This window comes from Megalopta genalis, chromosome 15 (assembly GCF_051020955.1).
Source record: "Megalopta genalis isolate 19385.01 chromosome 15, iyMegGena1_principal, whole genome shotgun sequence".
Lineage (NCBI taxonomy): Eukaryota > Metazoa > Arthropoda > Insecta > Hymenoptera > Halictidae > Megalopta > Megalopta genalis.
Window position 1 is genome coordinate 2,351,350 of NC_135027.1, and position 17,874 is coordinate 2,369,223.

The window sequence follows — 17,874 nt, forward strand, 5'->3', positions numbered from 1 at the left end:
GGTAGCGGTCTTCTGAACGATTTTCCAAAAAATTTTAAAAGGCAATGACTTTCCTAAAACTGTACCAGATGACTTCGAATTACTTTTAAATATTAAAAGGCTTGGTTTATCGTACAATTACCGAAACAGTTTATCTTTATTTTTATGTTGGAGTGGCGAGAAGAAATAAAAGAAAAACCCTCGTTCCTGAACTTTTTTATCTGAACGTGGAACGAAAATGCGTTCGATAGAGCTGTACAATTCGTTTCGATACTTTAGTTAAACGACCTATCAATCACTATTATCTGTACGAAGCAACGTGACTCTCTCTAATTTTATTTTAACCATAATATTGCAAAAATATTATGTTCCGCTATTTCTCTTTCGTAATCGAGTCCGCGTCGCGATTTCAAATTTGTACTTTACACACCGAAGAAAATTCGATCTCTTGAAATTCCTTAATTTCCTTATTAACCCCTTAATGTGTGTGTGTGTGTGTGTGTGTGTGTGTGTGTGTGTGTGTGCACAGTTTTTTTGAAAAAGGCCGGCCAAAAAGAATCAATTTTTTTTAATGTAAAAAAACACAATTTAGAACGTTGTCTTGGCAAGAAAATTACAAAAATACGAAAATAATCAAAATTTTTATTGCAATTCTAATTTTCAGAATATTATTATTATTATTATTATTATTATTATTATTATTATTATTATTGTTATTATTATTATTGTTATTATTATTATTATTATTATATTTTATTATATTTTATTTTACATTATATTTTAGTAAAATATATATTGAAAAATGAGCGAATCAGAATCTGAATATGAACACGCTGTCGGAAAGCGGCTCACAAGAAAGACATAAGTCGTAAGTGATAAGTAGAAAAAGGATATATTTTATACTTGTTATAGCTTACAATCCCATGTAAATGATAAATATCAATAAAACGATTGTTTTTTTTTTTGCTTTCACATTGTTATTTTCAATTCTCGATTGCATTAGAGTGTGAAAAATTATAGCAACATAAAGTACAACGACGCTCGAATTATCTCGAGTGTGCACAATTTGGCCAGTTTAGCACGCTCGAGTTAACTCGAGGTTAAGGGGTTAATTTCCAAGTTGCACGTTACGTGAACTTTTTTGTACGCATACAAAAAGATTCGAACATGGAGGGTTGAAGTGAATGAAGTTGGCCCGAGAAAGGTTATCGGATGGAGTGAAAGAACGGCAGCTTTTAGCATCGGACGAAGAGAAAGACATTGAGGAAGGAGTTTTGACGACGAACGCCTAGGTCGTTGATCAGAGTGACACGGACGATCGTCGGTTCGATCGAAGACGAAATAGTCGAGCATCCAGGAGCGTGTTTCAAGGTGGATCTTAAGGGGATCCTTCCGATCGAACGGTCACTTAGCGACGGTAGCCAGAAGCACTCAGGAAATACGTGGGATTTATGTTGCGCGAGATTCGTATCGAATCGTCGTAGCTCGCTGGAAGGTATCGTTTGAACGTCCCGACGTCGATCTGGCCGTAGACTTTCGCGCAGGCAGCTCTTAAGTCGTTCGCTGTGTCAATGTTCCTTCATCGGCACCGGCCGGCTATCAAGCATTCTTTGTGCTCTCCGATGGTGAATCGATACCGCTTTTATACTCACCTGTAGTGTTTATTGGACGCTAGCTGCCGAACGTTTTATCTGCCATAACGAACACGGTTGGCCACTATGCAAATACATTGTACAGGGTGTTCAGAAAGTTTCGGGCCAAACTTACGCTTTGTCTTGCCAAACGGATGAAAAATAAATGTCATGTAAACTTGTGTCTGAGTATGCTTTATCGACAAGGTACATATAAGCTTTTAAACATATTTATGATTTATCGCAGCAGTTACAAAGAAACGTTCGAAAAATCCTGTCACTGCAACAACGCAGGCCTCCATTCGTCGAATTAGCTATTATCGAACTCTTTCAAGTATTCCGATTTCTTTTTTATAGCCGAGATAGAGCCAAGCCAGGTCGTCCTAGTGTTAAAAATATTTCAATCCGACGGAATCGTGCCCCGGCTTTCATCGATCGAGCATCGTTAGCCGATAAATTACGACGACGATTTAATCTCGCTGCAGGAATTAGTGGCGATATCTACAACAATTAGAGACGGCGAATTTCAAATTGTTATTGGACTTTGATTACTTTAATTGAAACTAGAGCTGCCTCGTAAATACGAACCGAAAGGTTGTCTAGCTTCGGGTTTACACTAATGGAAACTCTAATGTATCGGGGCTGTATATTTCCCGCCTCGGTCTCATCGTTCGCAGCGTTCTGCTATTAGAAATCGCAATTTGGGGGATAACCGATACGTCCGAATTTAATCACCGCGATCGGAGATCAATTATTGTACCTAAACACGGACGGACATTCTCTTCCACCGCGGATTTCTAAAATTTATTCCACTTCGGAAACGCTCGGGCTCGTGTGCTGATCTCGGTCGCTCAATTTCCCGCAATTAATAAACGCTGTTGAGGATTTTTAATTATCTCTCGGTCCTCGCGTCAATCTGACACGGTTTTCGCACAGATACTGAAGAAATAATCTACTAAAGCTATAGATCGCTTTATTTTCTCAACGTCCTGGATAATCTCCGTTAAAACCTTGTCTCTCCTCATCTGAAGTTTTCATTCTCGGATTTGAAAGTTAATTACTCGTCGTTCCATTTTATTAATGTTCAAACCGCTATCAATTTGATACCAAATAACGAAGTGAGCTGACGAAATAAGGGACGGATGAGGGTTAACCAATTGGGGTTAATCAACCTACCGGGTCATTTCGATTCAATTTATTTGAATGATCACCTAATTAATCAATTTTTGGCAATATCGTTAAATGAACAATTATTACACTAGGAACAACGAAAATAGTAACAAATCTAGATGATGTATGTTCAAAATTATATACGTTGAGAAAAATTGATGAATAAAGCTGAGAATTAAAGGTCAATCTTTGAAGAAAAATCGATGAATAAAGCTGAGAATTAAAGGTCAATCTTTGAAGAAAAATCGATGAATAAAGCTGAGAGTTAAAGGTTAATCTTTGAAGATTAAAACCTCGGAATTAAAATCTCCAATCGCAAAACGACTCCGAGGACAAGGGATCTCGATAAATTCCATCGATATCGCCGAATTTTCGAGATTGCGTCGTCGCAGCGAGCGCGTTAAGCGATACCGAAAGCACCGAAAATTCCAGGGGCGACGAAGCTGCGTCTCGCAAATTAGATTTAGTCCGCGTGATGAATCGCTCCACACGGAGAGTTAATCCTGCGTCTCGGGTTGAAGCCGCGATCCATAAAGCCTCTTCTTCCGGTTCTCTAGATCACCGTTGCCATAGCGCCGCATATTCCGCACTCGACGACTATGCATGCGCGACTATGTTACGAATCCCAACAGGAGTGTCGATCCGAGCGTTTGGTTTCGTTAACGCGATTCGACTCATTTTCAGATGGATGCCGTGCCAGCTGAAAATCGAGACGAACATTTGCAGCTGCGACTACGATGGCATCATCCTCGTGGCAGGCTGCGCGCCGGGTTTCGACGAGCCCGAGCCGTTCAGGACCGTGCTGTACGCCGCTGCCCAGATCGATTCTGCTTTAGGCGTGATCGGCGCGGTTTTACCCATCAATCTGCCCGCGAAAAGGCTTGTTTATAGTCCCACCGGCCCGCTGAATATGGACTATCACGATGTCAGGAGCTTCGCCGAGGCAGCCACCAAAGGAGTTCAAAGGTGAGCTCGTAGCTATTTTCATGTATTTTTCACAGAAACGGATGTTCCTGGTCCGAAGGCGATGTTTATTAATTCGTTGCAACATTGCCCGTTCTATTTCAAATCGAACAATTATTTTCTGAACTTCAAAAGAGACGTAGATCATTCTCTTAAAGTATAAAATCAGCTCCCTGGTAAATTAAAAGTAATTCTGTCAGCTTTGCGATCATCGAATTCCTGCTTGAATTCCCTGAGATGATTTTAAAACGGTATACAATGTGCCAACGTTTGAAATTAGGCAATTAATGATGAAATTGTTTGAACTAAATAAATGTTCATCGAACGTGTAAGAAACAGTCCGTGTATCTGTGCGCAAAATAAACAATGTTTGCATCGATAGCAGAACATTAATTGTATTCAAATGCAATTTCGTTTCTTCCTCAAATAATGTTAGCAAGTTTGGAATTATTGCATCAACGTCCTCGGTTTCATTCGATCCGTTTCCCTATTTAACATTTCATCCGTCCATTCAAGCCGCGAATGCACAATATCCGCGGTCTAGTAATAAACATTGAATCAAGATCGCGGCTAATTAAGTACACGTGTTCGCTGAATTAATTCCGAGACGAAGGCGTCCCGGATAACAGAATAACCCGCGCCCCGTGATAATTATAATCGAATCCATTTAATAACACTGGACTCATTATCGAATCGCAATTAATCAATGATCGGCGACACCGCCGAAACGCACGCCGCTGTCCCCGCGAGTTTGAACAAAAGCGGCGCCACGGGGACGCGGCGAGGCTAATTCGCGCGTAATTGCTTATTAATTGCGCGGGCTTAATTGGCGGCGGATCGGGCAACCGGATCATTAGACGAAACTCGGGCTACTTGTTTCTCCGGAGCCGCGGAAGGAGATTTCGCGGGCGGAGGAGGGGGGGGCGAGGTCTAGCGGCGTGATTAACTTTGTCATGGATTCACGGCACGCTGTCACAAGAAAGCGAGCACGGTTCGAGGCTGACGTAACATCTCCATCGGGTCGCGACAATAATTTATATCGCGATAAGGGTGTTCCGCGTGAATAAACGTTGCGAAAATGTGCGGCAACGTTTTACCGGGCGAACATTACTCCGCGGAGAAAATTGTTTCGAAATTTATCGGGCACGCGTGCTTCCGATTACAACGGTGTCTGACTATTGTTCGCCGTTTCTCCTCGCCGGCGAACGCGGCTCGCCGCGGCACCGGCCTCTCTACGTTCCCGATATCTAGTATCAATTTATGGCAAGGCGGTGTAGATAACAGGTATTACGGTATCACTGGTTCAGATTCAGGATAGTAGAAACGGAATCTACTAGTCAGACGTGAGAACTGAACGGTGATCAAGTGCACGCGCACCAGATAAATTTTCGGCAACCGGGTGAATCGAAACCGGTTCATTGTGTTCGCCGGCTGACCGTGGTAGAAAAAATAGCGTTAGGCAAAACATGGAATGATCGATGAACCGGGGGACAATGGAGACGAGACAGGCACGAGTCAATCACCAGCGAGAAAATGTGAAAATATGAGATGCGTGCGCGTTGTTGCGAGACAAATTAAAGTGTAGCTTGAAATCGAACAGATTGAATAAAATCGAATAATTGATCACGGATAGTACCAGCCTGTGTCTGGTTAGACAAACATAATTATAGGAACATAATGGGACCGCAATAGGCACGATAAGTGCTGCACGTATTTCCGTAGCTAAAAACCTGCGACAAGTACAGTAATGTCTCTTTAATTGACGCCCAGATTGACCACAAAAATGGACAATTTAGGGAGAAGAGGGACGATTATTCGAGCCTTGCGGTTTATTTTTATAGTTATAAATTGTCCACGATTATAAAAACGAGCCGCAAGGCTCGAATAATCGTATCTCCTCTTCCCAAATTGTCCAATTTAGTGGACAATCTGAGCGTCAGTAAGGGAGATATTACTGTAAATGGTAAAATCAGTAGTATTAGTCCGGTATGGTCAGACAGGTGAAATTAAGCCCACCATTAGGCATGGTTTAACAAGTGAAACAAGGCAATTAATGATAAAACAAGTACAGTAATGTCTCCCTTACTGACGCTCAGATTGTCTACTAAAATGGATAATTTGGGAAGACGAGATACGATTGCGGACAATTTATAACCATAAAAATAAGGCTCGAATAATCGTATCTCCTCTTCCCAAATGATCAATTTTAGTGGACGATCTGAGCGTCAATAAGGGAGACATTACTGTAAAGGGTAAAATCAGTAGTATTAGTCCGATATGATCGGACAGTTAAAATAAAGCCTACCATTAAGCATGAAGCCCTGAATAGTCGGTCTACCGTCACTATCATTCTCATATTTATGGTTTAACAAGTGGAACAAGGTAATTAACGATAAAACAAGTACGTTCATTGGCTGGACAATCGGTACAAGACGAACCCGAAGACAAAATCACGCCGTTCACGCTAAAATCCTCCAATCTGCCGCTCCAAGAGCGCTTCCGTCCACCGTTAGAGACTTTCAAACAAGTGTTACCGCGCTGCAAAATTAATGCTACACGAAATATCAACTCGTGATCGATACGACAGCCCCCGGAGCTGCTGAACCGCGCGTTCCCGACCTCCTAGAAGGCTCGCCCTCCGTCCCCGAAGCTTCAGGCACGATCGCTGTCTCGCGGAGAACGGATAAATCGAGCCGGTGAATATTTATAAGAACATACACGGAATAGTTAGCCCCGAATCGTGGAAGGGTTGACCGTGCAGCGTCGCCTGAATGATTCATTGGTGCTATCGGTTTTGCCGAGGGATACGCCGAGTGAGATGTGTGTGTGTGTGTGTGTGTGTGTGTGTGTGTGTGTGTGTGTGTGTGTGTGTGGATCAGCGGTGTCTATTTATAATCGCAGGACCGTGGCCGAAAGATGAGAGCGAGAGGGTCGGGGAGAGAAAGTTGGAAAGAGAGTGGCCTGGTAATAAATTCTGAATGCGGGCTCCGAGCGAAAACCGACGGATGAATATTTATTCGCGATTAAGTTTTAAAACCGGGCTTCTCGCCTCGCCGGACTTCCTTCGCGCGGCGCAGGTGAAAGCGGAGTAATCATAGAAAGTTCAGCCACTTTGCGGGCCCCGGAATCGCGGGCCGGCCTCTCCTGGCCGCGAAATTCCTCGCGAGTCTCGGCCCACACGAAATTTCCTTGAAAAATGAAATTCCACCGCCGCCAATCTCCTTCCCCTCCGTGGTCTCACTCTCTCTCTCTCTCTCTCTCTCTCTCTCTCTCTCTCTCATCTTTCGCAGTCCCTGCATGCTGTCCCGATGTTGCCGGGGATTCCGGGCATACGTCGCCGACACTCGCGAGCGTGACAGCCGCAATACCGCCGCGAAATGAAGAGGAAAGAATAACTTTGCCGGCACCGCGACGCGTCGCACCCTCTCGCCGACATTGGCTGCGATCCTTTGATTCCCTGTCCCGAACCTGAGCGACAACGACGAATGAAATCCCGCGCTGTTTCCTCGTTTGCTCGACCGGGGAGGGGCCCGCCCGACGCGACGTCGGCACACGTCGGGACAACAGGAATTCAACCGTTGATTTTCAGACGTTTCCGCGCGACCGGATCGGTATTCCTCAATGGAGAAACTTTTCGGTGTTTCGCGAGCGTTCGCTGTTCAGAAATTCAATCGCGCCGCGAGATTCCGGCGTACTTATCGGTTTTATTTGCGAGCGCGAGGAATTTTTGAATTCTGTAGAGATTACAGGCCAGATAGCGCGACCAATTTTGTAACAAACCGAGGATCGTAACGGAGATTGGATTCGTGGGTGATCGATTGACTGCGGATCTTTATGAATAAATAATAATTGTGCGCAAGCACTGCGAGATGTAGATGGTTAACAGACATTTGTTTCTTTTCTTAATACTTTGAACTGAACATTCTTAGATGTAGTACGTTAGTACGTTAGTTAGTGTATAATCTCGGATGTTTTTATTTCAATTTTTGAATGTTACTAAATCACTTCCGACCATCGTAACGATCAATAAATCTATAGAGAAGGGAGTAAGGCTTTATTATTTGCACACGATCGATACAATTTTAACCCTTTGACGACTTCGACTCGTTATTTCTGACAATAACTTGTTGAGCGTAGATGTTATTCTGTCCTTTAAAATTGTAATAAAATTCTAATCTCTTGTCACACAACAAATTCATGCAATTCGTACAATTCATACAATTCACACAATAAATATTAATTTTCTTTCCGTTCTAAGAAATTATTGCTGTCGAAAATATTCTAATCTCAGTAACTGCGAAGAAAATGGTATTCCAAGGGCATCAATGTTTCATTTATTAAAAGTATGTCCTAATTGCATTATTCGTAGTTCCATTTTGTAATGTGAATATTTTTCCATCGAGTCTATCGAACATGAAAATAAAAAGTGAAAAAAGGGTGATTTAATTAGTTTTTAAGCACGTGGAACAATAGTCGATCATATATTTCCATTTCGCTAATCGGTTTGTTAATTTTCGTGAACAGAGCACTGAAGGCTGGAGTCAGATGTCCTCTACTTGCGCTCCTGCCCGACGTCCGCTTCGAAAATGTGGAGTTAGTGACACTCCTCGGAGCTCTTGAAGGCCTCTACGTGGTGAGTACAGCACTTCAAAGAACCCCCATGAATCTATCCACCCTATAAACCCTCCAAAACCGGAAACACCTAACAAGGAAATTTCACGCAATCGATTGCGACACGAAATATAGTAATAAACCCATAAAATTCGGTAGCAGCGACGTATTATCCTTATTCTGCAAACAAATATGGGTCACATCTGAGACTGCCCTTGTGAGACGCGTTTAGGTGTGCCAGGGGATGATTAGTATACGTCAGCGCGGCTGATAAATGCGCGCGGTCAATTGTAAGCAACACTGCGTTTGCGGGATAGTCGGCCGAATTGTGGTCGTTCACGCGCCATTTAAACCGATCAAACGGAGACAATGCAGATGGTTGGATCGCTGAGAGAATATAGCAGATCGTATATGTATAAATTGAAAGATCGGGATGGTTGCAAACGAGCCAGACCGTATTTTCGCCGGTTGGGGAAGCCGACGCTCGTGTCGGAAAGGAGTTTCCCACCGGTCGTCCTTTAAATCCGAGCCCGATCGGGCCGACACGCCCGGCAAACTGACCTAAATCCGGCGTGTGTCCGCCAGAAATCGCCGGCGGCGTCTTAATCCATAACTAATGACGCCAAGCGTCACCCTGCGTCCCATCAAACGGCAATACTTCGTCAACCCGAGCCATGCCGTGCGCCGTTCGGCACTTAGTCAACGACACAACTCTCCCTACCACGCCTACGACAGAACCCCTTCGTTATCCCGGGGGTTAATTGCTGGCGCGGAAACCGATCCGCCTAAAAAGCTCGGCTTTCGAAGCTCTGGATGTCGGGTGAGATCATTTTTCGTCGAATTGGGATAACTGATACCGTCGACGATGGGGATAATCGAGAGATCGAGATTCCAATAGATTGAATTTCCTTCCATGGGGTATTTGTCCGGGTTTGAGGATCAGTATGACAAGATTTATAGTCGTGCAGCGATTCGGTTTTGTAATTGAAACAGTTTACTTTCTTCTATTTCTGCCATTCCGCGGTGTATCTTCTGCTGTAGGATCCGTTTCGTTTCGTGATTTCTGCAATTTTTCTATTAAAAAGCTATGCGAGCTTTTGCATCGAAGCTCTTCGAATGTGTTTGTTCATCTTTTAACATCATTTAGAAATTTTTAGGAAGAAAATCAAATAAAATTAAAAATGGCTTTCATGATTTCGGCCATTTGTCTGAAACCGAAGAAAAGAAGAAGAAACGAAAAAGATTCTTAATCAGGATGCGTTTGGCTAGAACAGAAAAAAAAATGGTAATTAAAAAAATGCCTGCGTTTCGAGATAGAAGCATTGACTTTTTGATTGTAATTAACTTATATTTCCAAGAATATATTCTTTAACAAAATGTCAAGAAAAAAAACATTGATCTTTTTGACGAGTTACAGTAGAACTTCCTTTTAAGCTATTCATTGTAAAATGACGTGGGAGTTTTCGGAAATTACCCCGCTGTGAATATTTCAACGATCCTCTTTGGTTCTGAAGCTGGTATCGGCAACAAAAAATGAGCAGTGCACGGCGCCCTAGAAATACTAAAGAACTCGAAACGATCCGGACGCCTCAAGAAGGAAGTTTACGGTGACCCATAAAAGTTCATAACCCCGTCGCTCCACCTCGTCTAGCACCCTACAAAAAGTGTTCGCCGTGTACGAGACCAAACACACATGACCCCACGTTTGCGCTTCGCTTTTTGGGGTCTAAAAAAGACGTATTATCGGAAATCAATCGCTCGGCGCCGGTGAAATATTTCACACATTCCGGCGTTACTTAATTCGTCGACTGCCATACCTGAGCCATACCGGCGCGCGACAATAAAACCAGCGTAACGTATCGAACGATCATCAGAAATATTTTAAATAATTCCGTGCTCGGTATTCGATCCCTGCAGCTTCACAGGCAAAATTGAGAAATATTGTCGCCAGCGAACGCACAATTCGTAAAGATCATGTCATATCATAGAAATGAGAAGAACAAGAAGGATAGGAATCCTGGAAAATTGACTAAATGTCTGACACAAATGTATAAGCAAGAATTATATAAAACGCAGTGAAATTATCACCGTCGGCTGCGATATAAAAGGACAATGCGAAATTTACCGACAGACTCATTAAAACTTCGCGAATGCGCTAATTATACTATAGATATCCACGAGCGTTCGCGGAGCCACAATTTTGTCACTTCGCTAATTCATTATTTTATTACTTAACACAATAACTACTTCCGTACAATTTCTACTAAAACATACGCTTGAAAAAAAAACTTTATTAAAAAATTCCTCAGAGGAACATTTCTGTAACATCAGAAATCGTAAAAAAAAATATCAGAAATCAATCGTTTTGACAGGTTCGATAATATCGTAGCGTAAAACAACCTAATTCATATTAAAATTTCCAACACAATTCATCGACGAAATCCCGATGAATTTTTCCACGAAGTCGATCGACGAGACTCGGAACAGATCGGATATTAGCAATGTAAATTTTTTAACGCAGCACTCCGCGAACTCCGAGGCGCAAAACTTTGGTAAAACGCGCGAGTTTTTAGTATGTGCAACGGGACGCCGGCGTACGTCGGACGGCAACAAATGGTCCTCGGATTGCTTAACACTATTCCAGAGTGTTTCTCCAACAAATTCGAGTCGTACGTGGCCGCCGCGAAGCTCTCGACGCGTGTCGGCTCGCGGGGCCGAATAAAAATCCGCGGTGATTCGGTTCGACGACACTTCGGGGTCGGTTAAACAGCGGCCGGTGACAGGTATCAGCAGCGAAACGCGCGCGGTCAACAGAGCTATTAAACAAAACAGCTGTCAGCGACAGCGGCGACGCGGCCTGTGCTTGATGGATAAGTGTGTCTTACGAGCGGAGACCTGGCCGGTGCTGCGAGGACCCCATTGTTCATCGACGTCTTCGCAGCTGTACCGGGAACACGGTCCCGGTTCGATGGACGGCGTGCCGGTCTCTGATGGACGATCGACACACTCGGCCGGACAGTCCGTCGAATTGAAAAAGTAAAAACACCGCGGCCGCCGCGGTCAAGTTTAATGGAACAGTCTTGTTTGACGCGGCGACGCGGCCCGCCGGGATCGATCATACTCCGAGTGCACTCTGTCAACGCGCGCATCGTCGAATTATTATAGTCGAGCGCTGACACCTGACTGGTCAGTAAGGAATCTCGAAACGCGACGCGAGGTATTCCAGGTTATACTGATCGGTGGCATCTTTTTACGGAATTAAATTCCGGCTGGTGGCTTTCGTATTCCGAGGAAGCCATAGAACGGCGAAGGCCGAGAGGATTTTGGCATTGTTGCCCTTTGGGATCCCTCGAGGTCCTCGGCCCCTCGCATTTCTGAGACCCTCGGATGGGTAAGACCCTCTGCTAGGAGAATATAAAAATCGCCGATATCTATTTCACGTGAAAGGGAATTGCGCGCAGAATTTAATGCCCGGTCGGCGGCCAAAAGACTCGGCCGGCAGCCTAGCAGACCACCGAGGCTCTCACAGGACACCTATCCTAAGAGATGCCGCCGCTCGAAGGACCGGGCTCCTAGAGTGGCCCTCGAAGGACTCCGGGATTCCAGAACGAGTCTTAATGGACCACTTAGGCTGCTAAATTTCAACTGGGAGTACCGTGAGCACCACGGTAACCCTTCAAGGGTCGTCCGGAATCCTGAGGATAAATTCATACTCCTTCCGGCCCTCCCCAAGAAAATGTCCGAAGAACTATCCAGGATCGTAAGATGGTGACTGAAGTACCAATTAGCTTCTACAAGGAGCGCCGAAACCACGAACGACCCCGGGAAGTATTTATACCTCAAAGAGAGAGAGAGAGCCCCCACCGGTTGCCAGTTCTTCCTGCCCTAACTCCCGCACAAATATTACCCTCCGTCATTTTCGGCAACCCCGATCTCCACCCTCCACGCGACTATTCTCATCCACCGTGGCGGGAGATTATGACATTATCACCGCTGTCAGCGTTATGACGTCATTATCGCTACTGCGTGATTCTACACCTTTTTGACTTGGCGGAGATGTTATAAAAAATTGTCGTTTCCGGTGACTTCGCGTAGATCCCGGCGCAATAACGAAGACGTCGAACTTAGCAGCGCGATCAACGATTTCTCAATAATCTGCCGGGGGGAGGGCGGGGGGTCGGGTTCGCCTGGGCCAAGGGACATTCCAGGGGACTTTCATCCCTTACCTCCCCGGCTCCTCGTGCTCCGGGGCTGTGACCTTATATAACGTAATCGTCGTATATAATATAATCGACGTCGCATTGTCTTTTACGCATCACGAGGATAAAAAGGTCCAAAAGGAACCATCGAACAGGAGAGTTCTCGTAACGAATTACGGCAGAGTCACATTGTTATCGTTCGAAAGAATCGGGTGACAGTAAAGGCGCGCGGCATAAATATAAATGAAGGTCAAGGTCGCGACATATAATTCCCGGGCGCTGTGCACCTCCACGCGGACCCATTAAAATTCCCAAAACTCGGGAAGGGCGAGAAAAACACGGGGAGCCGGAGACCGCGCGACGAGGACGGAATAACGGCGAAAAGACCGGGAAAGTAACAAGTGAGAAGGATTGCAGAGGGTGGCGCGGAAGCGGGCTCGGGACGGAAGCGGCGAAACGAAGAGGCGACGCTCAGAGCGGCGTTCCGATTACGCGGCGTCGGAATTCCGAGGGCGTCTTCCGGTATTTGGAAAACGATGCCCCGCATTCGCGAGGCCCGCCGGCGGGGGCGGGCGCCCCGAGGGCGCGGCGGCGGGACGGGGTGGCGGCTAAACGACGGCGGAAGTGCGGGCCGATGAAAGAAGGAACGAGGCTCCACGTCGATGGCTCAAACACAGAGAGCAGTCCGGGCCTCGAGTATTTCGCTAATTAGGTCGCCCCGCCGGCCGTCAGGATTTAGGAACGCCAGGCATCCGCTACTCTTGGCAACACGGCTCCCACCCTCTCGCCCACGCCCCGCAACCCTTCTTCCTTACCCCCTCGGGTCGACGTCGTCGTCAGAGGCGTCGCCGTCGTCGCGATGCTGTTCTTCGTGGAAAAGGCACGCGCTCTTCTCCTCCACCCCCCTCCCCCCCGTCCGGGATCCTGCGCCGAGGGCTTAAAGTTACAGCCCCGGAGCACGAGGAGTCGGGGAGATAAGGGATGAAAGTCCCCTGGAATGTCCCTTGGCCCAGGCGAACCCGACCCCCCCCCCCCCCGCCCTCCCCATCCGGCAGATTATTGAGAAATCGCTGATCGCGCTGCTAAGTTCGACGCCTTCGTTATTGCGCCGGGATCTACGCGAAGACACCGGAACAGTTTTCCAGGAGACGGTTTTCTTCGCCTTCAAATTATTCTACCAATTTAGCTGGAACTTCTTTTCTGGATCTTTCTGCGAAATTATCTTCCGTATAACTTCTGCGAGCTGAAGGCGATATGACTAAATTTTTCAGCAAGTCTTTGCTGTTTCGCCTTCGCGGCAGAATATAATTAGTTTTCTTTTATAGCGGGAGATGGATTAAAAGAATCCAACGATGTCCGCGTTATTATTTTCAAGTTACTGGAATTGTTAACAAGACGACTGGCAATATTTTTCGGTGAACGTTATGATCGTTATCGATGTTATTTCTATTCTTCCAATTCTTTTATGCTATGTTTCTTCTCTTTTTCTTTGTCTCGATTGCTTTGTCGCGACAAGTTTAAGGCGATTTACAGGCGATAAGAAGAAAGAAAAATTGAGGAAATATAATATAGTATACGTATCTCGATATTCATCGAGACGACCAATGAAATGCTTGCTATTAGGCGAGGCCACTTAAATGTCTCGCATTATTAGTCAGTATATTATTATATTAAATAATAATTAGTCAGTATATTATTATATTAAATAATATACTAATATAATATATTATATTATATTATAGTAGTATAATTTATTATATATATTATATAATATACTGACATTTAAGTGGCCTCGCCTAATAGCAAGCATTTGATTGGTCGTTTCTCGCTACCAAACTTAAACCGGGTTAATTTGCTCCTACGCCGAACGCTTCAAATAATATCCAGCTTTCTGTATTCTTATTATTTCGCGCACCGTATTGTTGCAATAACTCGGCGCGGTTGCAGCTCGAAAATAGTTTGCGCAAGCACCGTATTTTAATTGAAAGTGTTTCGATGCTGTTGGACAAGTTTCAAGAATCCCGGTGAAATTTCGGAAAATGTCCAACTCGAACGGAGAAGTTTGGAATCGACTGTTCGCCGCTGACAATACCGGGGAAGAGTTCTTCGCGAGTGATTCTTGCGGAGATTACCGCGACGCTTTTCTCCCGTTTCATCCCGGCAATTTCTCCCCCTCTGTTCTGGCTCGGTTTTCAGCTCGCCGGACGAGTCTCTCCCTTGAATAAGCTCTTCGGGAACCTGGTTGCGTTATTACCGAACAAGACGCGCATTCACCGACGGCACGGCCGTTTCGTTAAATGCTCGCCGGGATGTCTGAGCGCCGGCTTTCTCGGTTACGTCGGCAATAATCGGCGAAGATATTGGTTTCCCATGAGCCTGTGCGGCCCTGTACCTGTTTCCGGCCGCTGTCTCATTCAGCGGCCTCAATCGTTCCGGATCGTTGCGGACCCATTCAAATCAAACCGCCGATGTTTATGTAAAATTGCGACGCTGCACGCAGTGGTCATTTTGACGTTTCGAGGAATTGAGAGGTCGAATTTTTCGAAATAAAATGTACACGGCATTCTTTCCTATTTTAGTGTGTAACTTTTGTTAAAGAACATCCGGAATTTATCGGCAATTTTTTCCGGGCATTTCTCGGCAAAGATTATCAACTCGAGTATGTTAAGCATATAATTAGGCATATAGAAGGAACTAAACTTCTACGAACAAAGTCTAATCTACGAAAACGACAACGTTGAATTAGTGTCAGATTTTTTAATCGCATTTCTTTTTACTAGGCACATTGGTATTGGCAACTCTTGTACCACAGAATAAAAGATTACATAGATTGAAAGAGTATTTCGTGGTGTATACATTAACAAAAGCCGTTCATATTTTTCGTTTCCTAATCTAAAATTTTACTAAAAGATTTCTTCACTACAAAATTTCGCTTAATTAATTAATACGCACACAGTCACACTAAAAACGAACACGATGTAGGTAAGAAGAAATAGTTACTTTTTTATTCGATCCACAACCTGAGCTCTTACAAAATTATATTAATATAATATATTATTATATTGGTGTATATAATTTGGAAAGCAAACCTCTTCCTGGGAATATCAAATGTACGAATTAAAATTAATTACGAGAGGAATAAATCTAAAATATAAACGTAGCAAGAAGATGTGTGTACAAAATGTTAATATAAACTTCAAGCACAAATTGCAAGGGTGTGAAAGACAAATGTAACTTGTACGCACGAGACTGAAACGGCGAATGCAAGTTTCGCGTAGTGTTCACGCGAAGATTGCGAATAGAATGTGAAACGTGAAATGTGAATGCGTATGCAGGAGAAGGACATTCGAGGATCAGAAACAGAGCGTTCGGCGATCGAAGCTCGAAAAGCTCTCGAGATTCTTATTAGCGTCAGGCGCATTACCGCGGCGCTAAACTGCTACAAAACGTTTCCCGCGATTTCAGGCTTTCATGCGATACCGTCTCGCCTGTATACGGCCGCGGACTGTTCACCTACTTCGAAATAATAGCTATCGAGGCAGCGGGTATCTATACCGCGGCTACGATACGAGCAGTGAATACATTAACACTGGAAACTCTGCTCCGTTCGGATAACGAAGATGCTTTAAAATCTAAAAGCCGATCCTCTTTCTCCGTTCCCGCGGAACAAAAAGACCATCCCAACGAGTCCAGAAAAAGAGAGAAAAAGAAAGAAACGAACGGAGGAAAATGAATTTCGGCGGAAAATGAACCGCTCGACTAGCTGTTTTACTTTCTGCTTTGAGAGTTTCTGCTTCCTACAGCGAAACTATAAAGTTTCCGCTATAGTATCACCTGCATTTAGATAACAGAATTGCTTGTGCAGAATTGATCCACTGCAGAACCTTCTGCTATTATTCGTTCAAGTTCCGCCGTCGAAATAAAAAGAATAATTTGTAGCAAAAATGGTGAAACTTTAAATAGCGAAAAGATCAATTGAACTTAAGCGTGTTGATACATTAATTTCGACTTATTAAAATCATTCGAGAAAGAAAGATTACTGCACTTGGCTCGTTTCACCTGCAATCGACGCGGACGATTTTTATTTCGCACAAATAAGTTCCTCGAGGATGCTAATTATTCTGTTGCCTGAACGATGAAATATTTCTAAGCAAATGATTAATTGATCAAGTTTGCCTGCAATCTGCAAACTGTAAGAGGATTGCAAGAGTGCTCGCTGTCACAAATCTGAGCCCGAGTTACTTCGATAAATAAACAGCTCCGACATTTTCTGAATTTTCTAGTCCCCGTCGAATGTGAAAATCTAGTTGGCCGGAATCATTTATGCAGAGGCGATTACGCGGAATTATCGACCGAATCGTCGGCGAAGGAAAGAGCGAAGCGGAGACCAGAAGGGCGCGCCGCCGAGGCCTGAAGGACAGGGTAAAATATTAAGGGAATTAATTCGGGCGCAGGATTTCCAATGAAACATACATCATCCACGGAAGTCCGTGCGGTCTCTTATGAGCCGGTGATCCAATAAGAGGATTATCCGCTTTAATATTTTCTGAACGACGGAACAAAGCCGCTAAGAAGCTGCGTCGGATACTCGACCGGACCGAGATAGTTCGCGATACGTACGAAAACCAGCGGAGACTTGGTTTCCCAGGCTCCTGAAATATTCCTGCGGAACTTGGTTCTCTCTCCTGACGACCCCCGGGCTCCCTATTCGTCCCCGAGGACCAGCATCGCGGCGCCTGTTCACCTTTAACCTGTCACTGCTTTCGCTGAATCGATTTTTCTATTCTAGCTCGCAGTTGTACGAGCCACCTTCCAATGAATTCTTAAATGGCCCTCTATTGGGTACCATTCTATCCTTGTCCGGCAGTAAATTTGTCCCCCGCGACGGTCGAGAGGAAAGTAAACCTTGATAATGATGATGATTTCGTGTGTTGTGTGTACAGGCTCTACAACAAAGCAAGATCGCTTTGTTTGAAACCGACATGGATCGTGTTAATTTGAAGATTATCGGGGTAACGGTCAGAGGGAGACATTTTTCTAATGAATTTTTAGGCTTCGGGATCGGGAACAGAGATTTTGAAACGTACTGTAACTAGCAGCTGTTATTGTCAATGTTAATTAATAATTCTCTGTACCTTATCATGCTAGCGAAATAATATTGCACGATAGAGCGAAAGAAATCCGCATCAATGGGTGCTGTAATCAGGTTGTCTTAGATTGGCTTAAGTTAGGTTATTTTGGGTTATGTTGGGTTAGGTTGGTTTAGATTTGCTTAGGTTGGCTTAGGTTTGATTAAGCCGGCTTAGATTGACTTGGGTTGA

The 17,874-nt window shown here is 44.5% G+C and overlaps 1 protein-coding gene across 1 annotated transcript in view; it reads left to right on the forward strand.

Moving 5' to 3' along the window:
- The window catches only part of LOC117228595 (putative aminopeptidase W07G4.4), a 32,207-nt gene that overhangs the window by 3,568 nt on the left and 10,765 nt on the right, over nucleotides 1–17,874 (forward strand). The window contains exons 2-3 of the mRNA XM_033484429.2: nucleotides 3,465–3,746; nucleotides 8,268–8,376. Of these exons, the coding sequence (XP_033340320.1) occupies nucleotides 3,465–3,746; nucleotides 8,268–8,376 (391 nt within the window). The remainder of the gene's footprint in view (nucleotides 1–3,464; nucleotides 3,747–8,267; nucleotides 8,377–17,874) is intronic.